Source organism: Taudactylus pleione, unplaced genomic scaffold (assembly GCF_031769625.1).
Source record: "Taudactylus pleione unplaced genomic scaffold, aTauple2 ptg000041l, whole genome shotgun sequence".
Taxonomy (NCBI): domain Eukaryota; kingdom Metazoa; phylum Chordata; class Amphibia; order Anura; family Myobatrachidae; genus Taudactylus; species Taudactylus pleione.
The window spans coordinates 49,682,045-49,706,870 of record NW_028284443.1 but is presented as its reverse complement, the minus strand read 5'-3'; the positions used below and the strand labels follow the sequence as shown (position 1 = coordinate 49,706,870).

Below are 24,826 nucleotides of genomic sequence, written 5' to 3'. Positions count from 1 at the left end.
GGGGAAAAGTCAGGAATTATTATTATTGTCACTGATTCATTACCGATCGCAACTGCGCTTACGCATTCTGCCCATGTGCATGCATCGCAGTGCGCATGCGCGAAGGCTCCACTGTGATTGGACTGCGATCACAGGCCCACGCAGACCCATCGCAGAGTGATTCACAGGAAGTGAGCATTTGGGGGTGGTGACGGGGGGGTGATTGGCGAAACACAGGTGTGGCAGTGCGTTTGAACGCCGTTATATAAATTGGCCACTGCAATGCCATACGCAGCATGGGCTTTCACTGCGTGCGATGAGATTAACAATTTCTGAGTAAGGTCAGACCGATGGTACTCGATGTTACCGATGGTTTTGCAGACTTGCAAAGTATTACGAATGTGAGTAAGGGAAAGTGGGCGGCCTTATGTTAGGCTGTGACGGCATTGCCATAGTAATCATTAGCATATTTTCGAAGTGGGACTGCATGCGTAATCGCAGCTGCGATCGCATTAGCAGCTGCTCTCTGTTGAGAGCTGTTGCCAATGTCAGTACACTGTATAGTGGCCTGGTAGAGTGTCCACCAGTTACATGTGCTGTGCTTTCTAACACATTTTTATGAACCAATTCCATTTTCTGAAGTTTTTCATATATATTTTATTAATCTTAAACCTATTCGATTGTTTAAAAAAAAAAAACGTGAAAAGCTTTCATTTCTATCTTGACAGATTCAAATGTATTCTTCTATGATAATTACTGTACACACTTCAGTAAACAGCATAGCTAGATTTATCAGTCTATAAATGATGCTATATACACTGAAGTGTCAAACGTCATGGGATAGAAGTATATAAAAGTAATGGTGGGTGGCGGAAATGTACTGTGAAATCTTGGAAATGCCCAGATCTGCATCAGTTGTAATCTGACATCTCGTGAGTCAGCTTGAATACAGGCTAGGCTGCTCATGGCAAGGCGACGTAAATTATCTGAGTTCGAACGGGGCATGATAGTGGGTGGCGGACGCAGGGCCGAAACTAGGATGTCACCCGGTGCAAGGCTGTAATTTTGCGCCCCCTCCCTTCCCGTACCTGGATTTTGTACTTGCTCCTCCATAAGGCAGTGCACTAGTCAGACGTCCCTGGTATAGTGACTTACATTATTCCACATACCATAATGCCCATTACACATTATGCCACACACTGTAATGCCTATTACCAAAGTGCCACTTACATATTTGCCTGACACCATTTTATGCCCCACAGTAAGGCTTCTAATTACTTTAAAATTACCTGCTCATTACCAGGGGTTTCATGCTCGTTGCCAGGGGGTTTCATGCTACTTGCCAGGGGGTTTCATGCTACTTGCCAGGGGGTTTCATGCTCGTTGTCAAGGGGTTTCATACTTGTTGACAGGGGGTTTCATGCTCATTGTCAAGGGGTTTCATGCTCGTTGCCAGGGGGTTTCATGCTTGCTGCAGGAGGTTTCATGCTCATTTCCAGGGGGTTTCATGCTCATTGCCAGGGGGTTTCATGCTCGTAGCCAGGTGGTTTCATGCTCGTTGCCAGGTGGTTTCATGCTTGTTGCCATGGGGTTTATGCTCGTTGCCAGGGGGTTTATGCTCGTTGCCAGGGGGTTTCATGCTCGTTGCCATGGTGTTTAGGCTCGTTGCCAGGAGGTTTCACGGGAAAAGATGCAGCTTTCCTCATAGAAGGCATTACCACCCACCACGGACAGCACAGTGACCAATCATGGGTGCTTAATGATCATGACCAGCAACGTCTGGTCAGAATTGTCCCTGGTAACAGACAAGTGACACTGGCTCAAAATACCTCCACATTCAATGCAGGAGGTACCAGATGCACATCCAGCAGGTCAGTGCAGCGTTCTTTAGCTTCCATGGGATATGGGAGCAGAAGACCCACCAGAGTGCCACTATTAACACTACAAACACCAAACACAGTATCTCACCTGGAATTGTGACATCTTTAATTGAACTCTGGAGGACTGGCAACATGTGGCGTGGTCCGATGAGTCACGGCTCCAGTTGTTTTGGGTAGATGGAAGGGTTCAGATGTGATGCAGTCCCCATGAGGCCATGGACCCCTGCGGTCAACAAGGCACCATGCAGTCTGGTGGTGGTTCCATAATGATGTGGGGGGTCCGCTGTTCCTCCTGAACACGTCATTGACCGGTAATGCTATGTTGCATTGCTGGATGACCATATGCAGCCCTTCATGGACTTCTTGTAACCCCACAACGATGGAATATTCCAGCAGTATAATAGATTGTGTCATCAGTCCCAAGCTGTCCATAATTGGCTCGAGGAACATTCTGGAGAGTTCAGACGAATGGTATGGCCACCACGTTCGCCCGACATGAACAATTAAGCATTTATGGGACATGGTGGAGAGGTCCATTTGCATCCAACATCCTAACCCACATATATCAGGGAGCTAAGGGAATCTATTCAGATGGGTCAACATCATTCCAGATTTACTGTACACTTGTGGAATCGATGCCATGTGGAGTTGCTGCATTTCACCGGACTAGAAGGGGTTCCACATGATACTAGGCATCTGTCCCATGACACTTCTGTGTAAGTTAAGGCATGTAATAGTCAACAAGAATTGACTTGTAAAGTTTACGCTCTTTTCAAGCATTTTTTGGGCTCTGGCCAATTCAGTGTTGTGGTTGCTATCTGTAAACTAACCCTATTCTTACCCTATAACTCGCAGGGTCATCAGACCTAAGTCCTTTTCCCCACCATTCCTACAAACTCCTGGCAGCCATCAGACCAGATCGGGAAGGGACGTCACATTTGCAAACTCACCAAATACAGATACCAACCACAATGCTTGAAAATAGTGTAAACATTACAAGTCAATTCTTGTTGTTTCAATAAGTTTTATTTATTTTTATTTACGTTCATTTTATTATAATTGATTACCATTATTATTATTTTTTAATTTTTAATTTATTTATGTTTTACATTTTTCTTTCTTTTCATATGTCATACATTTATAACCGCTTCCCACACCTACTTCCTCTGTCCCACTGTCAATAATCACACAATTGACACAAGAGAACTAGCTCATAGCATTACATGATTAAAGTACCTTTTCGGCTAAGCAGCTTAACATATACATAAATAAGCGCAGATCACCTAAGGACTTCACAAATGTAATAGTCAAGACACAGTTAAGGTTGTTTATGAAGATTGATCCAAATATAACTGAAATAAATGGTAGTATTACCCTAGCAACCAATACAATTCAAACTGTCATTTTTCTAGTACAGATGAAAAAAACTTGTTTGGTTGCTATGAAGAGCACCATCTTTTCTACGCCATTACTTGTTTTTACATGTAGAATATTTTTCTGAATAATCCTTCAAAATGTATTTTCACATATCCCCATCATTTATTTCACCACGTCTTCCCCTTCTAATATTTCATTTTTCCACTCTAATCCTGTCACAAACTCAAAGAAATTATAGCAATCCTTATTAAACTAAAGAATCAATTCCCACCTAGAGGTAATTAACTCCCTCATATTAGCATAGACCCTGCATAGGTTATGAGTCCATTAAACTAGAGAGGCAGATTTGGGTTGCACACTGATTACAAAGCGACACAAGAGCTGATCATTGAACATTAGTTGCAGAGTCACAATACCTGAGGATTATACACTGATAGCAAAGAATCACAGGACAAGGGATTGCACACTGCTTTCAAAGAGTCATAGAAGTTGAGGACTGCATACTGTTTGCAAAGTGTCACAGGAGCTAAAGTTTGCACATCGGTTGCAAAGAGTCACAAGAGCTGAGAATTGCACAGTGGGTCTGATTCTGATGTGGACAGTATTGCACACTGCAGAGAAGCAGCTGTGCAATACCATACCACTAAAATGCAAATGCAGCGTTAGGCGTCTGTAGGAAATAGTCACCTCCTGCATGCATCTGCGATGTGAGTGCAGCGTCCAAAATGCAGAATTGGATCACCATCACGACCACCTTTGGCAATGGTTGCAGCCCTTGGCAAAAGCTTACTCCAGCAAGTCTGCATCCGACAATGCAGACTTTGGTCTCAGCACACCTACTAAACGGAGGTGACACACCCCTGCTTTGTACAACAGTCCTAGTCTCTGCCTCCCAAACACGCAGGATCCATACTACACTTGGGCAAAGATGCAAAACATCTGATTTATACATAGACCATCAGGTTTGCATACAAATCTGAATCAGGCCCACTGTTTACAAAGAGTACCAGGAGCTGAAGACTGTACATTGGTTGCAAAGAGTCACAATAACTGAGAGTTGCTCATTAGTTGTAAGGTCTCACAGGAGCTGATGGTTGCGTACTATTTTCAAAGTGCCACATGCTCTGAGTATTACACAGTGGTTACAAAGTGTCACAAGAGCCGAGGATTACACAGAGTTGATAGTGTTGCAGGATATTAGGATTGCACACAGATTGGAAAGTGTCACATGGGATGAGAATTAGATACTGTTTAAAAAGAATTACAGGAGCTAAGGATAGCACACTGCTTGCAAAGTGTCACAGGAGCTGGAGGTTGCACAATGGTTGTAAAGAAACACAGGAGCTGAAAATTACACACTGGTTGCAAAGAGTTACAGGAGCCAAGGATTGCACACTGGTTGACAAGAATCACAGGACCTAAGGATTGTACACTGGTTGCAATGGGTAACATAAGTTCTGGATTGCACATTAGATGCCGACAGTCATATGAGCTGAAGATTGGTTACGGTTTGCAAACTGTAACAGGAGCAGAGGATTGCACACTAGTTTCAAAGTATCACTAGTGCTGAGGATTGCACACTGGTTATAGAGTCATAGAAGCTGTGGTTTATATACTGGTTTATTTTAGAGCCAAAAGAGGTGAGAACTGTACACTAGTTGCAAAGAGTCTCAGGAGACAAGAATTGTACAATGGTTGCAAAGAGCTTCAGGAAATGAGGATTGTATACTGGCTGAAAACTAACAAGAGCTGGGAATTGCACACTAGTTGCAAAGTGTCACAGAAGCTGAGGATTGGATACTGGTTGCAAAGAGAAATAGGAGCTGAAGATTTTACACTGGTTGTAAAGAGTCTCTGGAGATGAGGACTGGACTAAAGAGTCACAGGATTCTATGGGCCTTCAAGCAGGGGTAGGCTGAGCTGGGGCACATCTACATGGAGTGTGGCAGCTCACTCAGTGCATAGGGCAGCTGGCTGAAAGGCAGGTAAAGAAAGCTGCTCTCTGACTGCTCTGATTGATTGGTGGATGTCTGGAGTTATCAACCAATCAGAGTGCCGACAGTCATTAACTGTATGGAAACATGTGAAGAGATGGCATGGGACTCCAACAGGGGTAAGTTGTGATTTTTCTTTAATTTGGGGTCTGATTTCTTTTAATTTGTGTGCGGGGAGGGGATTGTCAGGTTTGCTTTTATAAATTGGGGGAGTCACATTTGGGTGTCTGATCTGGGGTCTAATTTTATTAATTGGGGAGAGGAGGCAGTGGGTATCTGCTTTGGGGTATAATTTTATTAATGGGGGGTCAGTGGGTGACCGATCTGAGGTCTGATTTTATTAATAGGGGGGAGGGGGCAGTTGGAGTCTGATCATAGGGTCCCCAATGCATTGCTTTTCTCAGGGCCTACAATGTTGGTAAGATGGTCCTGGCCCCAAGGAAAATTGGCTTGGAGGAATCAACATCTCATCAATATGATTTATTACCCAAAAGTCTGACCATTTGCTACCTAATACACAGAGTATTTAAAAATGTTCCACTGGATGGGCCCTCAGAGAGCAGGGTCTATGCTAATATGAGGTAGTTAATTACCTCCAGGTGGCAATTGTAGTTGAACCAAAAATATAAAAAAAAATCTTATACCTGATATATCTTCTATTGGACATTACACAGAGACATAACGCCCACTTTAATAAATCAAACATAACTTCCTGAACATTTAAATATCAGATATGATATGATTATGATATAATTAAGACCCAGTCAAAAAGATATGCAATTGCAGCAGGTTCTGTATGCATCAGTTATTTATACCTAGTGCACTTTATGCCCTATGAGTCCCTGAACTTAATTTGGTACCCAGATTTCTCAAATTATGAAATATGAGAAAAAATTATAACAAATATTTTTTCCTGTGACAAATATATAAAGCCATACTGTGTCCTTAGAGCACACATGTCTTTGTGTAAAGTCAACCTCTAGGGCAGTGCCCTTATGTCTCTTTATGTGTTAGGTTTCACTCTAAGACCAGAACATGGCTCGCCCCATGAGACATTTGAGGCTATGTTACCCCTAAAGGTGATAATATTATCTAGTAGATAGTATTTCTACCTTACCAATTTTACACACCAAAGGTACATCTAACACAACAGTTAGTTAATTTACCCTGTGAAGGTCATTTGTCTTTGAATCTAGGTTACAGAATAAACCAATGTATATATGGATTAATTTGATAAACATTATTTACAATGCATGTCCTTATGATCCTGTTTTCTTCACAACACTGTTGTTTACCATTTTACCCTTTGTTTATTTACTCTGCACTGTCTCATTTCATCATACTTTTTTTTTTCAGCTCTCTTCATGAACTTACTTTCCACCCATTATTTCTTGCACATCCTCCATTTCTCTTTTCTCTCATTATTTCCACCCATACTTCATTCCTCCTCATCCCTCACTTATCAGCTATCTGTCTTCTTTTCTACCCTCCTAGCATTCCACCTCATTCTCCACTTCTGTTCTCTTCTCTCTTTTGTGTTTGTTTTCCACCTACCCTGTATTCCACATCATCCCCTACATCTCTTGTTTCTCCCCCACTCTGCATTCCACCTCATCCCCACTTATCTTGTCTCTTGCTTCTCCCCCACTCTAAATTCCACCTCATCCCCCACTTATCTTGTCTCTTGCTTCTCCCCCACTCCGCATTCCATCTTGTTCTCCACTTCTCTCTCTCTTGTTTCCATTCCACCTCACCCCCCCACTTATCTTGTCTCTTGCTTCTCCCCCACTCTGCATTCCACCTCATCCTCCACATCTCTTGTCTCTCGCTTTCTCCCCCACTCCACATTCCATTTTGTTCTCCACTTCTCTCTCTCTTGTTTCCATTCCACCTCATCCCCACTTATCTTGTCTCTTGCTTCTCCCCCACTCTGCATTCCACCTCATCCCCCACTTATCTTGTCTCTTGCTTCTCCCCCACTCTGCATTCCACTTCATCCTCCACTTATCTTGTCTCTTGCTTCTCCCCCACTCTAAATTTCCTCCTCATCCCCACTTATCTTGTCTCTTGCTTCTCCCCCACTCTGCATTCCACCTCATCCCCCACTTATCTTGTCTCTTGCTTCTCCCCCACTCTGCATTCCATCTTGTTCTCCACTTCTCTCTCTCTTGTTTCCATTCCCCCTCATCCCCCACTTATCTTGTTTCTCTTCTATTCTCTACACCATGCATTACTCCATGATCTTCTCTTCTCTTTTCTCTTCCATTTATTTTTCCTTTATCCATCATCCCATTCTCTCATCTCTCATGGTTTCCATTTATTCCCACTTCCTATTCCTGTCTTTCCCATTATGCTTTGCACTCTTATTCCAATCATTTCCTTTGTCTTTTTCTTATTCAATTTCATTTTAAGAATAACAGCTGTACATCTAAATTCACCAAAGTAACAATTACCTGTTTGGTGAAGTTCTTATTAATATTGCCCAAATTTAAAATAAAAAAAAAGTTGGAATTAGCCTGACAACTAACCCCCTAACAACCCTAACCCAAAAAATCTAACCATCAAGGGACAGAATAGATTGGCCGAATGGTTCTTATCTGATGTCAAATTCTATGTTTCTATGTAACTTTGCTCAAACTATTCTGCCACCATATTCAGCACAGACGGTGTAATGGTTAGCATTACTGCCTCACAGCACTGAGGTCATGGGTTCGATTCCCACCACGGCCCTATCTGTGCGGAGTTTGTATATTCTCCCTGTGCTTACGTGGGTTTCCTCCGGCACTCCAAAAATATACTGGTAGGTTAATTGGCTCCCAACACAAATTAACCCTAGTGTGTATGTGTATGCGCAAGTGATAGGGAATATAGAGTGTAAGCTCCACTGGGGCAGGGACTGATGTGAATGGCCAAATATTCTCTGTAAAGCGCTGCAGAATATGTGTGCGCTATATAAATAACTGATAATACATAATAATAATATGAGTTAAATCAGGAGTTACTGTGTGTTTCTGCACAGTCAGTTTTTAAGGAAAACTCAACCCAACACAAACAGGTACCAATTTAGTTTGGCTGGAGTTCAGAGCATAGTTAATCATAAATCAAATTGTACTCATACTGGATGTGCCATTTACCACATCCACCTGGATCCCCAATGACAGTAAAGGTTCATGCAGCTCTTCTCTTACAGCTCAGCCTGTTAAAAAGCAGATAAAGCAGATGTCAATGCCCCTCCCCCATGAACTTTCAGTTTGGGTGAACTCCACCCAAAATTACATTTATAGTTTTGTGTGGAGTTTGCAATAGATGTCCTCAAGATGGCTTTATTTTTTGTGATTTTGGTTTAATGGGCTTTCCTACAAAATTGAGCACAATTAAGACATGCTTTGATCTAACTTCAATTTTGTTCATTTGGTTCCTATGGATTTTAATTTTAGCTTTTCAATATGTATTTAATGGAGTCTTTTAAAAAAAAAAAAAAAGGGTGACATTATCAACATGGCCAGCAGCCATGAACACCACTGTCCTGCATCCAACACTCTGCCCCTGATTGCTGGCCTTCCCAATTAGAATCATTAACAGAACCCAGCTGGGCTCAGCCTCAGATTAGAAATGACATAAAATCTCTCATAGGTGTCACCACTAACCTTCAGCACCGATTACTCATGCGGGGAATCTCCCATCAGCCAGACACTATAAGAACCTGCTCAGTGCACTACATAGTGTTCTACATAGGTGCTCTTGCTCCAGAACTTTCCAGTATAGTTTTCTTCCAGAGTTATTCAAACTGTTGTTCAGTTTCCTCGACAGCAGCACATCCTCATCCACATTTCTATCCACAGTGTTATCAGGCAGTCCTCATACCAGCTAAGTACTCTTTCGCTTTCACAGTGGAAACCAACTACACTGGGCCGCAACCTGTGGCCTCACTGAGTAAAGACCATATCCTTTTGTGGGGATTCCTGGTGAAGTTCGGTGGGGGTCTGAGACTACGTGCCAGGGTATTTGGTTGTGCCAATTCCACCTGTTTGCATTTATCTGCTGGGTGTGTGTACTCCGTTACACTTGCTGTCTGTTTTGAGCTCCAGGATTATTGCAATATAATCTGTGCCTCTCATTGTTCCCTCAGTGCCAACACATCCATACCTATCGTTACACTTTACGGCTGTCCATACACTGCAAATATCTCATACCCTATTGCACGCTATGCGCTATGCAAACAGTGCCAACACCTCAGTATACCTTATCGCACACTATGCGCTGCACCAATAGTGCCAACGCATCTGTGTAACAGATGGTTACCACCTCTTGGAGTATTGCAGCTATACCTCGTTCCGTGCGTTCCCCCGTAAAAGCAAAATCCCAAGGCTTTACATGAACAAACTCTGTTTCATTCATATATATGGTTAAAGGAAATGGCCAATGTGGTAGAAGATATTTTTAGTGGTTAAATTAGCAAAATAGACTGCAGGAGCTCTATTGTACAAATATAACCTTTATCCTCTGTATAATTGTTTGATAGATATAATGGCTAATAGAAGCACTTACCTTCCTGCAGCATGTTACATCTTGGCTGACAGACTTCGGCAAACCCTTAATAATGCGTCACAAACCCCTAATATTGACTAGACAGATGACTGTATAAGCCCAGCTCCCTGAAGACAGTGACGCTACTAGATACACTCTATTGTGGGCTGTATCTAGCAAACAATTGTATATAAGGTAGAACTTATAATTGCTAAATTAACCCATTTATCCCCTAAAAAGATCTTACCTTTATAATAAGTCACACTGCAGTATTATAATTCTAAATAGAGCTCACTGTAGTTGTTGACTCTGAGCTATATATAATCAGATATTATTGTACAATTTTTGGTTGCGTAATTGGTACTACAGCATATATCTGCACAGCACTCATTTATTACTATATTTTTTTACGGCTCGGTGACATCAGATACTGGCAAATCCTTTTCTGTTTTAGTGAAATACACCCTGCATGAAGCTGTTTTTGTTATGTGCCTCATAAATTCATGCAACAATATCATTGCACTAAGTAATTGTTCCTCAGATCCCTGATAACTGAAATAGCTTTATCACCCCCTCTGTATTCCATACATAACAGTACAGCACAAGATGACATACACCACACATAAGTATGATTCTTACCATTATCTGCCTGCTGAAGGAGCACGACAGGCAGAGATATAAGAAGTATCAGGTACACCCTTCCAGCCATGATCATATGTTATATGGAATGAAATGTTCTTATTCCCTTTTGGGCGGCTAATGTGACAAAAAGAGTCAAGAGTTCAAGCTCCAGCTTGCAAGGGAAATTAGGAAATTCCTGCCCGGAGAACAAAACACTGGAAAGAAACCTGTGCAGTCCCTCAGCTATAGCTACATTGCATTAATGTGCTTCTCACACAAAATACATTGTTAGGAAGAAATGAATTCCGCTAATACAGACATGGCTGTGTGGCCATTGGACCTTGTGAATGCAACGTGTTTGTGTCTGTTATACAATATGTGCCTATCAATTCTGATACGTTGTATTTACTTTGTTTACATATGAAAAGGACAAAGAACAGATTGTGTACTGACAAATGGACAGGCTGCTATCCAGACTAACAGTTATGGGTCTTAATCTTCCCTCCCCCCCCCCCCCAAAAAAAAAACAAATCCATTGATATATGCCATTATGTATTTCACGTACTTCTGTTTTATTAATGTTTATGTTATGAAAGATTTAAAATAATAAATATGACAAAACAATCATACATTTATTGACTTTCATTTTGTTCAGAAATGTATACTTTTTCTGTTATCTACACAGCAGAGTTTTATTGGCTTGGAGATGGGAACTTACCAGGTTTTGTGCATTTGTATCTGGGTTTGTTTTTTTTCTTCAAACAGCAAATAAAAATGACCAGAAGGAGCAATGTGCTTTTTTGATTGGGTATCGTTAATGGAGATGGGGAAATGTAAAGGAACTAGGGGTGGGATAAAAAAGGAATATGATTTATATCAGGGATGGGGAACCTCAGGCCCGGGGGCCATATAAGGCCCGCAGAATCATTTGGTCTGGCCCTCTGAACTTTTCTCTGCTAGCCTCATCTGGCTAGCAGGGTGCCTAGAATAGCATCCTGCAGCCAGAATCTATGCAGCAGTGCCACCAGGAGCATCCTTAGGACACTTCAGACAGTCACATTGCTGCCCTTACAGCTGGATGCTCCGGCCATTGCTGTAATCACCGATGTTTGTGGCCCTGCCCTGTGTGACATCACATGGAGGGGGCGTGGCCTGCACCAGGCCCACGAATAATGTTATATATACTGTATCAAAATGGCCCTCGGCAGAAATTTTTTTCCCCACCCCTGATTTATATGAAAAGGACTATATCGTATAGTCTAGGGCTACTCTAAATTGTATAGTGTAGGGCTGCTCTATGGTGTATAGTGTAGGGCTGCTGTATAGTGTAAGGCTGCTCTATATTGTATAGTTTAGGTCTGCTCTATAGTGTATAGTGTAGGGCTGCTCTATAGTGTACAGTGTAGGGCTGCTCTATAGTGTACAGTGTAGGGCTGCTCTATATTGTACAGTGTAGGGCTGCTCTATATTGTACAGTGTAGGGCTATTGTACAATGTAGTGCTGCTCTATATTGTACAGGGTAGGGCTGCTCTATATTGTACAGTGTAGGGCTTCTCTATATTGTACAATGTAGTGCTGCTCTATACTGTACAGTGTAGGGCTGCTCTATACTGTACAGTTATAAGTGGCTGGCGCTACGTTCCCTGTGAGAATTAGGGGTGTGCACCGGCCACTTTTCGTGTTTTGGTTTTGGATCTGTGTTTTGGATCTGGATTGGTTTTGCCAAAACCACCCTTCCGTGTTTTGTGTTTTGTATCTGTATTTTTTTTTAAAACAGCATAAAAACAGCTAAAATCACAGAATATTTTTTTTTTGTTCCTACGCTATTATTAACCTCAATAACAGTCATTTCCACTCATTTCCAGTCTATTCTGAACACCTCACACCTCACAATATTGTTTTTAGGCCAAAAGGTTGCACCGAGGTAGCTGTATGACTATGCTAAGCGACACAAGTGGGCGCACAAACACGTGGCCCACAGCACTGCAGTGGCAGACAAGATGGCAGATTGAAAAACTAAGCCCCAAAAGGCGCTGCGCGGTGACTTATCGCGTCACCCATCGACTGCTGCTGGGCACACAGGACGGGACTCAGGAGAGAGATGGGCGCCGCCGAGGCAGATAGGACGCTGTTCGTGGGGAACTTAGATCCCAGGGCCACAGAGGAGATCCTGTTCAAGCTGTTTCTGCAGGCTGGTCCTGCAATTAACGTTAAAATTCCAAATGACAAGGATGGAAAGTTGAAATAATTTGCTTTTGTCAATTTCAAACATGAGGACTATGGTATGAGTTTATTAAATGGAATCAAACTCTTTAGGAGGCTGCTGAAACTTCAATTCAGATCAGGAAGCAACCATGGCTCCGCAGAAGCAAATAGCGCAGCCTACTCACCACATGGAAATGTCAGTTTTACTGGAAACAGTCCATCAACACATGACCGCAGGCATGATAGCAATGGGGAGTTCACGAAATACTCTGAACTTTCACCTCCTGTTCCAAACTATCAGAGATCTTAATCTTCTCCGGACAATGTTCAAAGACAAGCAATGATGAATAACTTCTATAGGTCGGAAACCCATCTTGGATCCAGTACAGCAATGATGGCCCTACCCAGTTACTCGCCATCACATTATCCGCCTCACCAAAGTCGGTACAGTCACGCATCCGATCATTCTCCCCCACACAGATATGATTCCTCTGCCGGCCACTGATCCAGTAGAAGCCATAGCTCTCATCTTTATCAAAAGGAGAGTTACCACAGTAGCAGAGACTAGGGATGTGCAGGCTCGGATTAGTTCGGATTTTCCCGCCAAGTTCGGATTTTTCCCGCCAGAATTCGAGTCTCAGAAAGAGGCAAAATGTCATCTTTCATGGACAAACATCATCTTTTATGGACTTTTGTCCAGGACAGCCCCAGTAAAAATTATTTTGATGAAGGGCAGCATACAACCTACAGGACAGCCCCTGTAAAAATTAGTTTGATGAAGGGCAGCGTACAACCCCTGTAAAAATTAGTTTGATGAAGGGCAGCATACAACCCCTGTAAAAATTAGTTTGATGAAGGGCAGCGGACAACCCCTGTAAAAATTACTTTTATGAAGAGCAGCATTCAACCCACAGGACAGCCAATGTAAAAATTATGTTGATGAAGGGCAGCGTACAACCACTGTAAAAATTATTTGTATGAGCCTACCCCTACAGCAGACAGGTAACCCCCTGTAAAAATTATTTGTAAGAGCATACCCCTACCCCTACAGCAGACAGGGCAGCCCCTGTAAAAATTATTTGTATGAGCGTACCCCTAGAGCAGGCAGGGTAGCCCTTGTAAAAATTATTTGTGTGAGCATACCCCTACAGCAGACAGGGCACCCCCTGTAAAAATTATTTGTATAAGCGTACCCCTACAGCAGACAGGGCACCTCCTTTAAAAATGACTTTGATGAAGGGCAGCGTACAACCACAGGACGGCACCTTGTAAAAATTAGTTTGATGAAGGGCAGCATACAACCCCTGTTAAAATTAGTTTGATGAAGTGCAGCGTACAATTACTTTTACGAAGGGCAGCGTTCAACCCACAGGACAGCCAATGTAAAAATGATGTTGATGAAGGGCAGCATACAACCCACAGGACAGCCCCTGTAAAATTAATTTGATGAAGGGCAGCGTACAACCCACAGGACAGCCCCTGTAAAAATTACTTTGATGAAGGGCAACGTACAACTCCTGTAAAAATTATTTGTATGCGCCTACCCCTACAGCAGACAGGGAACCCCCTGTAAAAATTATTTGTAAGAGCATACCCCTACCCCTACAGCAGACAGGGCAGCCCCTGTAAAAATTAGTTGTATGAGCGTACCCCTACAGCAGACAGGGTACCCTCTGTAGAAAATATTTGTATGAGCATACCCCTACAGCAGACGGGGCATTCCCTGTAAAAATTATTTGTATGAGCGTACCCCTACAGCAGACAGGACAGCCCCTGGAAAAATTATTTGTATGAGCGTACCCCTACAGCAGACAGGGAACCCGCTGTAAAAATTATTTGTAAGAGCATACCGCTACAGCAAACAGGGCAGCCCCTGTAAAAATTATTTATATGAGCGTACCTATACAGCAGACAGGACAGCCCCTGTAAAAATAATTTGTATGAGCATACCCCTACAGCAGACAGGGCACCCCCTGTAAATATAATTTGTATGCGCATACCCCTACAGCAGACAGAGCACCCCCTGTAAAAATTATTTGTATAAGTGTACCCCTACAGCACACAGGGCACCCCCTTTAAAAATTACTTTGATGAAGGGTAGCGTACAACCCACAGGACAGCCCCTGTAAAAATTAGTTTGATGAAAGGCAGCATACAACCCCTGTAAAAAATTATTTGTATAAGCCTACCCCTACATCAGACAGGACAGCCCCTGGAAAAATTATTTGTATGAGCATACCCCTACATCAGACAGGGCATCCCCTGTAAAAATTATTTGTATGAACGTATCCCTACAGCAGACAGGTCACCCCCTGTAAAAATTATTTGTATGAATGTACCCCTCCAAAAATAATTGTGGATATAGACTAATTTCTTTATAAAACCGTAATTTTATTTCTTAATCTGTATATGATTAAAAAAAAAGGTCTTAGCGGTATGTTGTTCATTTCACCAGACCTCAAAAAACATACAACAATTTCTGTTTAAATAAAAATTAAAAATATATAAAAATTCAAAGGGCTGCTCTATATTGTACAGTGTAGGGTTTCTCTATAGTGTACAATGTAGTGCTGCTCTATATTGTACAGTGTAGTGCTGCTCTATATTGTACAGTGTAGGGCTGCTCTATATAGTACAGTGTAGGGCTGCTCTATAGTGTATTGTTACTCTATATTGTACAGTGTAGGGCTGCTCTATAGTGTAGTGCTGCTCTATATTGTACAGTGTAGGGCTGCTCTATAGTGTATAGTGTCTATAGTATATACAGTCAGGTGCATAAATATTGGGACATTGACAGAATTTTCATATTTTGGCCTCTATTCACCACCACAATGGCTTTGAAATGAAACAAACAAGATGTGCTTTAACTGCAGACTTTCAGATTTAATTTGAGGGTAATTATATCCAAATCAGGTGAACGGTGTAGGAATTACAATGGTTTCTATATGTGTCTCCCACTTTTTAAGGGGCCAAAAGTAATGGGACAAACTAAGCAATCCTAAATCTAACTTTCACTTTTTAATACTTTGTTGCAAATCCTTTGCAGGCAATTACAGCCTGAAGTCTGTAACGCATAGACATCACCAGACGCTGGGTTTCATCCCTGGTGATGCTCTGCCAGGCCTCTACTGCAAATGTCTTCACTTCCTGCTTGTTCTTGGGGCATTTTCCCTTCAGCTTTGTCTTCATCAAGTTTAATACATGCTCAATCGGATTCAGGTCAGGGGATTGACTTGGCCATTGCATAACATTTCACTTTTTAGCCTTAAAAAACTCTTCGGTTGCTTTTGCAGTATGCTTCGGGTCATTGTCCATCTGCACTGTGAAGCGCCGTCCAATGAGTTCTGGAGCATTAGACTGAATATGAGCATATAATTATAATATTGCCTGAAACACTTCAGAATTCATTCTGCTGCTTTTGTCAGTAGTCACATCATCAATAAATACAAGGGAACCAGTTCCATTGGCAGCCATACATGCCCACGCCATGACAGTACCACCACCATGCTTCACTGGTGGTATGTTTTGGATCATGAACAGTTCCTTTCCTTCTCCATACTTTTCTCTTCCCATCACTCTGGTACAAGTTGATCTTTGTCTCATCTGTCCATAGGATGTTGTTCCAGAACTGTAATGGCTTTTTTAGATGTTGTTTGGCAAACTAAAATCTGGTCTTCCTGTTTTTGAGGCTCACCAATGGTTTACATCTTGTGGTGAACCCTCTATATTCACTCTTGTGAAGTCTTCTCTTGATTGTTGACTTTGACACATATACACCTACCTCCTGGAGAGTGTTCTTGATTTGGCCAACTGTTGTGAAGGGGTTTTTCTTCACCAGGGATATAATTCTTCTGTCATCCACAACAGTTGTTTTCCGTGGTCTTCCGAATCTTTTGGTGTTGCTGAGCTCTCCGGTGCGTTCTTTCTTTTTAAGAATGCTCCAAACAGTTGATTTGACCACACCTAATGTTTTTGCTATCTCGCTGATGGGTTTGTTTTGATTTTTCAGCCTAATGATGGCTTGCTTCACTGATAGTGACAGCTCTTTGGATCTCATATTGAGAGTCGACAGCAACTGATTCCAAATGCAATTGTCACACCTAGAATCAACTCCAGACCTCTTACCTGCTTAATTGATAATGAAATAAGAGGGAATAGCCCACACCTGTCCATGAAATAGCTTTTGAGTTGATAGTCCCATTACTTTTGGCCCCTTAAAAAGTGGGAGGCACATATAGAAACCATTGTAATTCCTACACCGTTCACCTGATTTGCATGTAATTACCCTCAAATTAAATCTGAAAGTCTGCAGTTAAAGCACATCTTGTTTGTTTCATTTCAAAGCCATTGTGGTGGTGAATAGAGGCCAAAATATGAAAATTCTGTAAATGTCCCAATATTTATGCACCTGACTGTAGTACAGTGTAGGGCTGCTGTATAGTGTATTGCTACTCTATATTGTACAGTGTAGGGCTGCTCTATAGTGTATAGTGTAGTGCTGCTCTATATTGTACAGTGTTGGGCTTCTTTATATTGTACAGTGTAGTGCTGCTCTATATTGTACAGTATAGGGCTGCTCTATACTGTACAGTGTAGGGCTGATCTATACTGTACAGTGTAGGGCTGCTCTACAGGGCGGCCGACAGCTGGGCCAGGCCCAGGTGACAAGGGGTGTGGCCTAACCGCTAGAGGCGTGGCCATGGCCCCCTTAGGAAAAAAGACAAAAAAATCATTGCGCTGTGTGCCCCTCAGCCTGGCGCACAGCCAATAAGGGGCGCAATCGCTCCCCCCATAGGCATAGTAAAACTGCTCCGGCTGCTGCTTTAGCAGCCATGAGCAGTCTCCCAGTGCTGTGTGCTGGGCTGCTGTGACGTAAGAGGGAGGGGGATTGGTGCCAGACCCGGGCCCTTCCAGCAAGACTGGGCCTGGGCAATTAGTACCCGCCCCCCCTCCTCTCGGTGCCCCTGCTGCTCTATAGTGTATAGTGTAGTGCTACTCTATATTGTACAGTGTAGGGCTGCTCTATATTGTACAGTGTAGAGCTTCTCTGTATTGTACAGTGTAGGGCTACTCTGTATTGTACAGTGTAGTGCTGCTCTATATTGTACAGTGTAGAGCTTCTCTGTATTGTACAGTGTAGAGCTCTGTACAGTGTAGAGCTTCTCTGTATTGTACAGTGTAGGGCTACTGTGTATTGTACAGTGTAGTGCAGCTCTATATTGTACAGTGTAGGGCTACTCTATATTGTACAGAGTAGAGCTTCCCTGTATTGTACAGTGTAGGGCTACTCTGTATTGTACAGTGTAGTGCTGCTCTATATTGTAAAGTGTAAGGCTGCTCTATATTGTATAGTGCATTTCTGCTCTATAGTGTAGGGCTGCTGTATATTGTACAGGGTAGGTCTTCTCTATATTGAACGGTGTAGGGCTGCTCCATATTATATAGTGTAGGACGGCTCTATATTGTATAGTGTAGGGCTGCTCTATATTGTATAGTGCACTTCTGCTCTATAGCGTAGGGCTGCTGTATATTGTACAGGGTAGGGCTTCTCTATATTGAACGGTGTAGGGCTGCTCCATATTATAAAGTGTAGGGCTGCTCTATATTGTATAGTGTAGGGCTGCTCTATATTGTATAGTGCACTTCTGCTCTATAGTGTAGGGCTTCTCTATATTGAACGGTGTAGGGCTGCTCTATATTGTATAGTGCACTTCTGCTCTATAGTGTAGGGCTGCTCTATAATGTACAGGGTAGGGCTTCTCTATATTGAACGGTGTAGGGCTGCTCTATAGTGTACAACAGTAGTCCTACCTGCTACAAAGAGACCACTTGTTTCTCTTACACAGCCAGTTATTGATGTATCATGGATGTGGTGTAAACATTGGTTATGGCAATATTCATTCATATTGGGTATCCAAGGTTAGGAGCAATGTCATCCTAAACATAGAATGCATTATTTCACCTGCTCTTCATTAAATCATAATTTCCTCAGTGCTGATGATTAAAGGCCATACCCATTATTCAAATACATTAGTTTTGTTTTAAATATAAACTTTATCCAAAACAGCCCCATACTTACAGCTACCTATTAGTGCAGCCATCACAGAAATAAAGCTATAAGTATGCAGTAGAACAAAAGAGAGCAGGTAGGTGGTTTTATTGAACAAAGTTATAAGGAATTTTTTTATGGAATGTGGAAAGTAATTCAGCTGCTACTTTCATTGTCATTTAATAATCTAAACAATTTTGGGGAAGTCAGACTGCCAGCAGGCCATGTTTTCATGTGTTTAATATTTTGTGATTGTTTCTGTGGTTGTTTTTGAAAAGGTGCAGATACGTGACCCAGGTATGAATTCACTCACTGCTTCCAATAATATTCCGACGTTACACCACATCAGGATCAGATCTGCACATTAGAGAAGCTCTGCATCCCCCAAAAAGAATGGTAATACCTCAATATTTGCCTGTCTAGCCATATCTAAATGTAATATTATAGTCATGAATTTGCCATAACTGTAGTGTACCCACGTATAATGAATGACTAATTTTATGCAAAAATAATCTCAAAGCAGACAAGTTATACACTGCATCACAACATCACTCTGGTACAAGTTGATCTTTGTCTCATCTGTCCATAGGATGTTGTTCCAGAACTGTAACGGCTTTTTTAGATGTTGTTTGGCAAACTAAAATCTGGTCTTCCTGTTTTTGAGGCTCACCAATGGTTTACATCTTGTGGTGAACCCTCTATATTCACTCTTGTGAAGTCTTCTCTTGATTGTTGACTTTGACACATATACACCTACCTCCTGGAGAGTGTTCTTGATTTGGCCAACTGTTGTGAAGGGGTTTTTCTTCACCAGGGATATAATTCTTCTGTCATCCACAACAGTTGTTTTCCGTGGTCTTCCGGATCTTTTGGTGTTGCTGAGCTCTCCGGTGCGTTCTTTCTTTTTAAGAATGCTCCAAACAGTTGATTTGGCCACACCTAATGTTTTTGCTATCTCGCTGATGGGTTTGTTTTGATTTTTCAGCCTAATGATGGCTTGCTTCACTGATAGTGACAGCTCTTTGGATCTCATATTGAGAGTCGACAGCAACTGATTCCAAATGCAATTGTCACACCTAGAATCAACTCCAGACCTTTTACCTGCTTAATTGATAATGAAATAAGAGGGAATAGCCCACACCTGTCCATGAAATAGCTTTTGAGTTGATAGTCCCATTACTTTTGGCCCCTTAAAAAGTGGGAGGCACATATAGAAACCATTGATCACTGGAGGCAAGAGGAAAATTCTGTGGGGATGTAGTCAGGAAGCCGACGGTCTATATGCCGACCGCCGGCACCCCGACTGTCTAATCCCGGAAAAGTACTAATGACAGGCGTCGAAATCCCGATGCCAGTCATTAGACCTACGCCGGGAGACCGACACCCGGCATACCGAACGAAGGTAAGCCGGGAGCCGGGTGGGGGAGAGGGTTAGGTTTTAGGGCTTTAGGGTTAGGCACCCCCCTGGGAGGGTTAGGGTTAGGCTAGGGGAAGGGGGGGTTAGGGTTAGGCACCCCCGGGGGGAGGTTAGGGTTAGGCACCCCCCCGGGAGGGTTAGGTTTAGGCTAGGGGAAGGGGGGTTTAGGGTTAGGCACTTATGGGGGGGTTAGGGTTAGGCACTTACGGGGGGGTTAGGCACTTGGGTGTAATACCTATGTGTTTCATGTGGATGATGTTGCCTTGTTAATGCTGGATATTAGGCTTAATAAAGTGTTAGGATTCCTCATTCTGGGCTTATTATATGATTTAAGACTGATCTTATGTGATTACCCCATTAATCATTGTTTATATAAATAACATTCAAGGAGGTTACTTTTATTACTGTCGCTGTTCATGGACCAGCCTCAATGTTTAATTTTGGAAATTGATTTTTATATACAGATATAACATTTTGGTCATTGTAAAATAGCCGCATGTAAAGTAACCGTGAAACAGAACAATGTTTATACTACACACTGATTATTGCAAAGTCCTTTTAAAAATCTGTAAATTTCTAAATTTTATTCCCAGAAATGTATGGACCTTACATCCAGGAAGAAAACTATGTGCAAGGAAATAAGATAAGCCTGGGCTACTGTTTCCTGCAAACATTGTAGTCTGTAGGTTTTATTGCAGAAATTCTCTAGTGGTAAAGTGAGAGAATTTATACAAACAGCGCAGTCATTCTGGGAACTTGCTAGGCAGCTATGTCAGGACGCACTGCTGACAATTTCTTGCTATAACATTATATTGGTTGTGAAAACTTCTGATGTTGCCTACAATTCGTTTTGGAGATGTATAGATTGTTTTGGTGAATTTCTCCCATGTCAGACAAGATTACTGATACCCCTTTTCCACTGCTGCAATAACCCGGGTTATTGCCGGGATCATGGCTCAGTGGAAAAGGGTCCCTGAAAAATAACCCGGGTCAAGTGACCGGGAATCCAACCCAGGTAGCTACCAGGGTCCTACCCATGATGGACCTAGGTAATAGTGCAGTGTAAATGGCGCGACCTGGGTCATGCCTAAAATGAGCTGGTTGGTGGTTGTGGAGCAGACACCTCCCACTTTTTATGACCTCACATGTTTAGCAAGGCAGACCCGGGTTCATTGTGAACAGGGCTGATCTGGGAATAACCCAGATCAAAAGTGCAATGTAACCGGGGTCTGACCTGTGTTGGAACCATGGCCCTCATTCAGAGCCGTACGCTCTGAGCAGAGCGCACGCTCTGAATGAGGGCCGGCCTCCATGAAAATGGAGCGTCCTCCTGGACGCTCGTATAGCTGTGGGTCACCACCCACAGGCTATACGAGCGTGCAGTTTGATGGCCGCGATGGTCTTGACCATCGCGACCATCGAAACTGCGAGCCGGAGCCTGCGGTTGAGGTTTTCAACCGCAAGCTCCGGAGTGATTTTGGCTCTATCAGAGCCAAAATCACTCCCACTGACATCACTAGTGATGTCAGTGGGCCGGCTTCTGACGGGAGGCGTTCCCATGGGAACGTCCCCGTCAGGGAGGCACACCTACCAAAGGGGGCGTGCTGTCAATCAACATTGACAGCACGCCCCCTTTGATCAGACACAACGAGCGAAGGACTTTCCTTCGCTCGTCGCGTCTGGCGCATGCGCACGACGGAGCTCCCTCCGTCGTGCGCATGCTCAGTCCAGAACATCGATCCACTTGCGAGCGGACAGCCGCTCGTGAGTGGGTCTGAATCAGGCCCCATGTCCGAAAACCCAGGTCGGACCCGGGTTTTTGGTGGAAAATGGGTAGATTATTGTGGAGGACTGGAAAGATCTCCAAACTAATATAGTTAATCTAAGCTGCTGAAACCATCAGCAAATGATAACCACAGTGAAAATGTGCTGTAGTTGTGCCCCTTGCTATGCACAGGTCTGGTAATTAGGCGTATTTGCACAAATAGCAATGTTTTAGCACCCATAGGTGCAATGGGTGCAGCTGTTATGGGCAGAGCCGGCATTAGGCATAGGCAAACTAAATTAATGCCTAGGGCATTTGGAATGCCATGGTGCATCCAAGCCTGCCTAGGGCCGGCAGAGGTTTGGGGCACCTGCTGCTGGCTGGGGACGATTCTACTGATGTTGTGCAGCGTTCATTGTTTGCTGTCAGCAAGAGCTGCCAGCTGAGCTCCGATCAGGCCCAGCAGCAGCAGCAGTGAGTGGGCAGGCAGCGGCAGAAATTAATGGCGGTTGCAGGGACGGGGCACTTCAACGGCAAAGCTCTGCTAGTGGTTAAGCGACCGCAATCAGAGCTGTCAGCTCCGATCGGGCAGCAGCTGCAGCAGGCAGCTCACAGCCAGGAACAGCAGTCTGCCGCTGCCTGAGCAAGCAAGTCCAGGGAGTCAGGAGCAGAGTAGCAGACTCTGCACAGTGGGGGCACTGGGCATGAACAAAATGGCCACTGGTCTCTGGAGGTGGGCTGCTGCACATGCCCAACCACAGCAGCTCCCTCTCCCATGGGCCTTTGTGAAGTGACTGTGCTATAAACATGTTTTGATTAAAATCAGCTCAGCATGTAGTGAGGGGTGCTTAGCTAACTGCTGTGAGGGGTGCTGGTGCTGTGTGCTGGCCGGGTGAGGGGTGATTGGTGTTGGGTGTTGCTGTGTTCTGTATGAGGGGTGCTGTGCTGGGTGAGGGGTGCTGGATGAAGATTGCTGTGTGGGTGATGGGTGCTGTTGGCTGCCTCTGTGATCTGTGCTGCTGGGTGATGGGTGCTGTGCTGTGAGACAAGGAGAGATGTGCTGGGTCAGAGGCGGAACTAGTGGCTGTGCAGCCAGTATATTGTACCGACCTGGGCCCGCCGTAATGAAGGGGCCCGCAGCAGGCAACAGTATAATGAGTCTGACTGACTCATTTTATGCTGTTCACCTCTGCGCCGTGGGCCATAACTAAGGAGAATGCCTAGATAGATATATATTCAGGGGCGTACAGTCCTGATTACAACTGGAAAGCTGCACATCCCAGCACCTCCCTCCACTGTCCTCCCTCTCTTTCCCCTTACTTCAGTGCGAGCCGAGGGCAAGATGGGTGGGTGAGGTTTTCTATTCTACGCCCTGCAGGAACCCTGGCACCCTACATGCCAGCATACTCTGCTTAATGGTCGGGCCAGTGCTCAGGGGTGTAGAGAGGCCGGCCGAGCCTGAGTGAAGGGGACATGGTCTAATCACGGGAGGTGTGGCCACGCCACCTTAGGACTTAAAAAAAAAAATTGTAGTGCGCTTGGGAGGGGGTGCTGTGAGCCCCCAGCCCAGCTCAAAGCCAGGTAGGGGGGACTCGATCAGCGTGATCGATCCCCCCCACAGGCATAGGAGGCTGCTGCTCAGCAGCTGCGACCAGTCTCCCACTGCAGCCCAGCACACAGCAGTATGTGCTGGGCTGCTGTGATAAGAGGGATGGAGGGGGCGGGTAATTAGTACCCACTCCCCCCCTTCTCAGCGTCCCTGCCGGCGCTGTATATATTTTGTGTGTTTGGCTCGTGTTTCTTTAACAATAAAAAATAAGCCATAAACCAATGTGTTATTTTTGGTGTCCGTGTATAATCACTAAACTTGGTGGTGGGATTATCTACTAGGGGCACCAACAAAAATCCTGCTTAGGGCATCAAATTGCTTAGGGCCGCCCTTGGCTATGGGGCCCAGGCTGAGAGGGGGCCCCATCTTCTTTGTCAAAGTTACATGTGTTATATACATTTTTCATCATTGGGTGCTACATAGGGACCCTTACAAACTATTCTTATGAGTGCTTCAAATACCTACTAGTTACGCCCCTTGCACTCCAAACTATTTTGTGATCTGTAACTATTGTTTAATATCAGAAAAGGCTTTATATATGTGGTTTTTCACAACACAATGCCTTTTTTTGTGGTATTTCTCAGGATTTCTTGCTATTTGAACCTGTTTTTCAATGTTTCTACACTACGGTTTGGTTTCAGTGTTTATTGTATTTGTAACTTGTAAACCAAAATGTTTTCAATATAAACAGTTAATAAAAAGGCTTCATACATTACATACTGTATGCAAAGATATATATTAGAGCTTACTTAAATAATGTATAAGAACACATTATAGGTGAATACTATTATTCCTTCTAAGTACTACTGGAATTTCACTATTGCTAGTGATTCTTGTTTTCTGCCAAGAAGCCCTTTGGGCCCCATTCATCATGTTAATTATTGGGGTCCAAACTCCGGACCCCAATAATAAACACTGGAATTCACCACTAGCACCGGAGCAATTCATCAGTTGAAGTCCCGGTGTCCAGCGGAGGGAGCCGGACAGTGGTGGAGGGATCCGAAAGGAATCCCGGGACTCCATCCCATAGGTAAGGAGCGGATTACGGGAGCATTCACCATCTGAAGAAGGCGAATGCTCCTGCAATCAAGCTCTGAAAATATTGTATTTTCAGGGCTTGATGAATTCCTTTCCCCATACTAGTGTATGGGGACAGGGGGCCATTTGAGGGGAGAAAGGCAAGCAGGAGACAACTGTGATATCTCCTGCATTACCTTTTTGATGAATGGCCCGAAAACTTAATTTCTACAAATTTTCATTATCACCTGCTTTTGTAGAAATTAAGTGATGATGAATAGAGCCCAAAGTGGTACAGCCTTCTCATAGTTACTACAAGGGAAAAGTGCAGCTGCTGCATATAAAACTCCCATGTGGAAACTAATATTCCAGTGTATTGTATGCA

At 43.5% G+C, this 24,826-nt stretch overlaps 1 protein-coding gene across 1 annotated transcript in view; it reads right to left on the bottom strand.

Moving 5' to 3' along the window:
* F10 (coagulation factor X) overlaps nucleotides 1–10,616 on the bottom strand; it is a 70,540-nt gene extending 59,924 nt beyond the window's left edge. The window contains exon 1 of the mRNA XM_088456808.1: nucleotides 10,397–10,616. Coding sequence (XP_088312934.1) covers nucleotides 10,397–10,472 — 76 coding nt within the window. The 5' untranslated portion in view covers nucleotides 10,473–10,616. The remainder of the gene's footprint in view (nucleotides 1–10,396) is intronic.
* Nucleotides 10,617–24,826: the final 14,210 nt, after the last annotated feature.